This window comes from Lactuca sativa, chromosome 3 (assembly GCF_002870075.4).
Source record: "Lactuca sativa cultivar Salinas chromosome 3, Lsat_Salinas_v11, whole genome shotgun sequence".
Classification (NCBI taxonomy): Eukaryota; Viridiplantae; Streptophyta; class Magnoliopsida; order Asterales; family Asteraceae; genus Lactuca; species Lactuca sativa.
In genome coordinates, this window is record NC_056625.2 from 5546453 (window position 1) to 5551853 (window position 5401).

Sequence of the window (5401 nt, forward strand, 5' to 3'; positions counted from 1 at the left end):
GCTGGTGTTGTTGTAACTCCAGCTTGTAATTATACAATGCGAGTCGGTATAATTAATCTTCTTTTTTGAACCAGAAATAATCTCAATGATTTTGTCTGAGATTCTTCTTAAACCATTGATGTGATTGGGATGAAGAATTTATGTGAAAGGTAGATCTTTATCTTCCATTGGTTGAGATTGCTCAATTTCTCTATTGGCTTTAGAAAGACCAATTTCCAGAAAGTTATATGGAGAAAGAGTTGATTCTTGAATCCATTCTGGGAGTGAAGAGATGCATCTGATGTAGATCGGATTATCTTTTGCTTTAAGTACTTTCTTTCGAAAGTTCTTAATGGATTCTACCATGCTGCCTGGGAAGAATTTGAGTTCTTAAAGGTTGCAACTTGGGTAGATATTGTCGATTAGTCCAACTTGAAAGGCTTGGTAGACTAATTTTGCATCTTTCCAAAACTATTCCTCTGATTTCCCCAAACTTGAAGTCACAAAGAGAGTGTTTATTTGATAGGAAGGAGAAATCTGATATTTTGAGTTTATGCATACATTCATGTAAGGAAAACTTCTCGTATAACCTTAATTTGATAAACTTGGAAATGTTCTTTCTGAGGGGTCTCAAATTTCCTAGTAGCTCTTCCGGAACAATGCTTCTAGAAGCTGCCCATATAAATGACACCACTTGCCCTTTTGAGCAATATAAATCTTTTTTATCCAGTATATGTTTTTTCAATATCTTTGAACATGGGCAGCGTTTGGCTCTTCCAATAAGAAGCTTGAGATGCTTATGGAGGGAATGATATCTGTAGCAAGATTAACAAAGGGAGTGAAAAAATTAAATTAAATGTATTTAAAAAAAAATATATATGTATATTAAATGTGAATTATGTGATCATGACACTCACAAGCATGTTGTTCCAATTCCACAAATGTCTTTGCTGTGTGAGCATAAGGTTAACTGATCATCACTTGATCCAAATATTTCTTTGAAGAGAGCATTTCCACCAGCAACATTTGGCTTTAAAGAATTTATAATGTCTAACATTCATAATTAAGGTCATCAATCAAAACTTCATTAATCCTCATAAATATAAAAAATAATATTGAATAATATAAACAGGATACGCTTTCCTGGAAGAATGGATGATGTGCGCTCCAGTTTATACAACACGGATTGCTTACTAATCTCAACACATCTGGGAACTTTCTCAAGTGTTTGCCAAATATAACAGCAAGAGCATGGGACTTATTTTTTTCATCTGCAGATATATATATTATATATAGACCATATGAACAACACATCTACCATATCATATACACTTGAAAACTAATTAATTACCTTGTGAGGTGAAGTAGGGTTTGCATGATCACACATCTTGTGATTTTGGGATAACAACTTCCTTCGTTTATGTCTGTGTAACCATGCATGTGCTCTTGCTCGCTTCCTCCCAGCTCCATTTTTAGAAAGTACTATGGAATCCTCATTAGAACTAGAAGTGGTGTTGCAGTTGGAGCAGTGTTTCATGTGAAGTCCACATTGGGTTACAGAAGCCTTCACATTGCATCCATAACAAGTGATACAACTTATGGAATTGGATGTATATTTCAAGAGTTTCCAGCACATGTCATTAATGGGAGTTCCTGCTACCTGATGGTGCTTGTTTTGACCCACTTGAATGAATATTGAAAAATTCTTCAGTAGATACACCATTAGCCCATCTCCTACCTGTGTATGGAGATTTTATAACCCTAATAACCACATTACAATAACACAATCCCTAATTAAAATATTTCAATTTCATCTTTTCAACGTATACTTTAATTGATTTCCTGTTTACTTGTTTCACAAAGATTCTTCTATCTTGAAATACGGGTTACCCTCTTTAAAAGCAGACACCATGAAGCTGATGTAAGAGCTTCTACAATGATGCTTGAACGATTAAGCTGTCAATATATCAAGTGATTGGCACTAATAAATATATAGGTTTTGTTGTGGATACAGAAGTAGCATTTTTGTTGGAAGAGAAAAAGAAAGTAAAGGTCATGAAGACAACAAAAGGGTACAGCTTACAAGTTCAGCTAACCACAAAAAAAAGTAGCTTACATTGTTATAACCTGCCCATATCATATTCTCTGTGGATGTGGATGTTTTCTCACATAACATCATTTCAATGGTCCTTGTAACAATCTACACATAGCCATCAATGCGATTATATGAGACTATGAGTTAGAAGAAGATTGCATTCAATGGTAATGGAATTCGTTGATTCAAGTAGATGGAGTAGTGACCACTTCATGTACAACTCTGAGTTTTCTTTTTCAAGTAATCGAATACATATTTCATTTCATAAATCGACAATAATCTCGAGTTTTCCTCTATTTTTCATTTTCGTATAAAGTCAAAATTGAACCTCTTTTCTTCAAAAGTTTGTTGCGTGTGTGTGTGTGAGAGAGAGAGAGAGACCTCTAGTTGAGACCAACGAGAATGATGATGGGAATAAGGAGGAGATGTCGCAATGTCCGACGCGACCACAAAACATTGATTGAGGAGCTTACAGTAGTCGGATGGATCGTCTTCTCTGAGCAGAAACGACATACGGTCACCGTGGCTACAGCAGTGGAGACAAGGCTAACTACCCGTGCACCAGAGTTGAACCGTCGCCGACGATGGTGGAGGGATCAACGATAGTATGGTTTCCGCGAGAGTACGCGCACGATTTTTGAACAATTTCCGTAGCCCTTCGGGTATTCTTGGCTTCTTCGTCATCTGATTCCAACCTCTAAAGCACCATAGAGACTACTGAGGTGGGAGTGACTGAAATATAAATCGACGAACAAATAGTGATTGATGTTTTGAATAGTGACTGAAATATTGCAGAATATAAAGAAAACGTTACGTCTATCTACTTGAAAAATGCAAATTTGGTCCTCGTATTTATCAAACTATTGGGTTTTAAGTCCTCAAATTTTCAATTTTAAATCGATAGTCCTTATTGGATTTTGGTTTTAGTTTTGGTTTTTATTTTCATTTTGATCCCTCTATTCAAAACTATCAACTATCAGTTTAAGTTCATTAACTCATATTAAAAACTAAAATTACATTTTTACCCTTTTTTAATTTATATTATACTAGTTTATAATCCGTGAGTACTACGGTTATAAAATTAATTAAACTTTCACAGTAAAAACTCAAAATTATTAATCAATTATATTTTTTTAGTTATATAAAATTATAATCGGTGATTTAGATAAATACGTGACCTTATAATCTGTATTAATTTTATTTTAAATGTTATTCTAATGTTATTTAATTTAATTTAATTAAAGTGGAAAATTTAAATTTTTAAATTTGAAATGCATAATCAATAGATTGACATGTGGCATGACATTAATTATGATGTCTAATAAGGTGACACATGGCAAAAGGAGAATCAACATATTCTTTTATTAGAGCACTAGGCAAATGCCCGCGTGTTGCGCATAAGCATCTATATAGCTGAAATCTTTACAAATATATATATATATATATATATATATATATATATATATATATATATATATATATATATATATATATATATTTAATATAACAATATTGTTGTTGTTGAATTTGATATAATAATTTGTATACTAAGTTGATATAATATATTGATTATTTTGAATTATATGATAATATATACATCTATTAAAACTGCATAATCTCAATCTTTTGAACTACCTCTACCCACGGGTTACTCATGAATAAAATTAATTATAATATATGGTTTAATGTTATTTATAGTTGTTGTTATTCTTAATTGATTTTTTAAAATTTATTTGCTTAACATTTAAATTTTTATCATTGTAATTATTTAAAACATCAAACAAATTTTTTTATTTTATTTTAAAGATAACAATATAATCATTATATAGAGTTATTTTTAACTATTGTTATTGTAAGTTATTTTAAGTTACTTATTTAAAAACTTTTAACGATTATAAAAATATATTTAGAAAATATTTTAGTTAAATTTATATTACAATTTAGTTTTTGCATTTATCACTATAATTTATCACTTTTAACAATTAACAAAATATTCTTTGGTTTTTTTAAGTGAAACTGAAATTTATATTGAAGTTAACCCTGTAATGTTATATTTAAATTAACAAATTAAGTATTTTGTCCAAACTGTTCAAAAGTTGTAGTTTTAAACTGATAATGGTTTACATACAACAACATATTAAATCTAATAAATTTAGTATAATATATTAAAAGTTAAAGACATAACTTTATAAGTAGAAGTAAAAATATTATTTTAATATTGAAATTTAGTTTATTTATGATTACACTTAGGGTTTGATACTTATTTAACCTTATTAACCAACTTATAATCATTATTAGAAATACACTAAAATTTATCATTTTTAACTTTCTACAAAATATTCTATAGATTGTTTAAGTTGAACTAAAATTTATATTTAAGTTGATCCTGTAAGGTTATATTTAAATTAATAATTTAAGTATTTTATATAAATTGTTCAAAAGTTGTAGCTTTAAAATGATAATGGTTTACATATAACAACATATTAGACCTAATAAATTAAGTATAATATGTTAAAAGTTAAAAACATAACTTTATAAGTAGAAGAAAAATATATTCTTTTAATATTGAAATTTAATATATATATATATATATATATATATATATATATATATATATATATATATATATATATATATATGATTAAACTTTAGGTTTTATATTTATTTAACCTTATTATCCAATTTATAATCATTATTAGAAAGAAATTGAAAAGTCATGGAAGTTTCAAATGAATGTGGTGAAAGGAAAAATGAATGGGGGTTTCAAATGCATGAGATTCAAGAAAAAATGTTAGCTTTATAAGTATGTATGATTGGGTGTGGGCAACAATGTGCAACACTAAGTTGTGTCACCTCACATGACACCTAAGCAAATGGTGTTATGACACCAAGTGGAGAAATAAGCAACAAGATGCAACACCAACTTTTTGAAAATAAATATTTTTATTTTTGTAATTTTTTTACTATTTCATTTTTTTTACTTTTTCTTGCTTTCGTTTTTTTTCTTTTTGTGTTTTTTTAATAACTAATATATTTTTTATAAAACATGTAATTTTAAAAACAAAAAAAGACATAATATTTAAAATCTAAAATTCCGATTACAATTAAAAAAACATAATTTTAAATCTAAATTAATAACTAAAATACCATTCAAATTACTACTAAAACCACACCAATCCTAATTAAACTAAATATTTTTTTCCTAATTTGTTCATTTATCGCTTGTAGCACCGCTAGATCAGCAGGCGCTAAACCCTCCTCGCTTGTCCGAAGAATTGACAATTGATGTGTCATTAGTTCCCTCTCTTTGTGTTCCTGCTTCTCACG

At 29.0% G+C, this 5401-nt stretch overlaps 1 protein-coding gene and 1 pseudogene across 1 annotated transcript; both read right to left on the reverse strand.

The window, feature by feature from the left end:
• Positions 1-328: 328 nt before the first annotated feature.
• Positions 329-1449, reverse strand: LOC128125884 (telomerase reverse transcriptase-like). The gene is made up of 4 exons (XM_052769625.1): positions 1389-1449; positions 1117-1236; positions 897-1029; positions 329-794 (listed from the first exon to the last, which is right to left on the reverse strand). Exons 1-4 carry the CDS (start codon positions 1447-1449, stop codon positions 329-331), a joined length of 780 nt encoding a protein of 259 aa, XP_052625585.1.
• Positions 1264-2855, reverse strand: LOC111877614 (telomerase reverse transcriptase-like; annotated as a pseudogene).
• Between the last annotated feature and the right edge of the window lie 2546 nt (positions 2856-5401).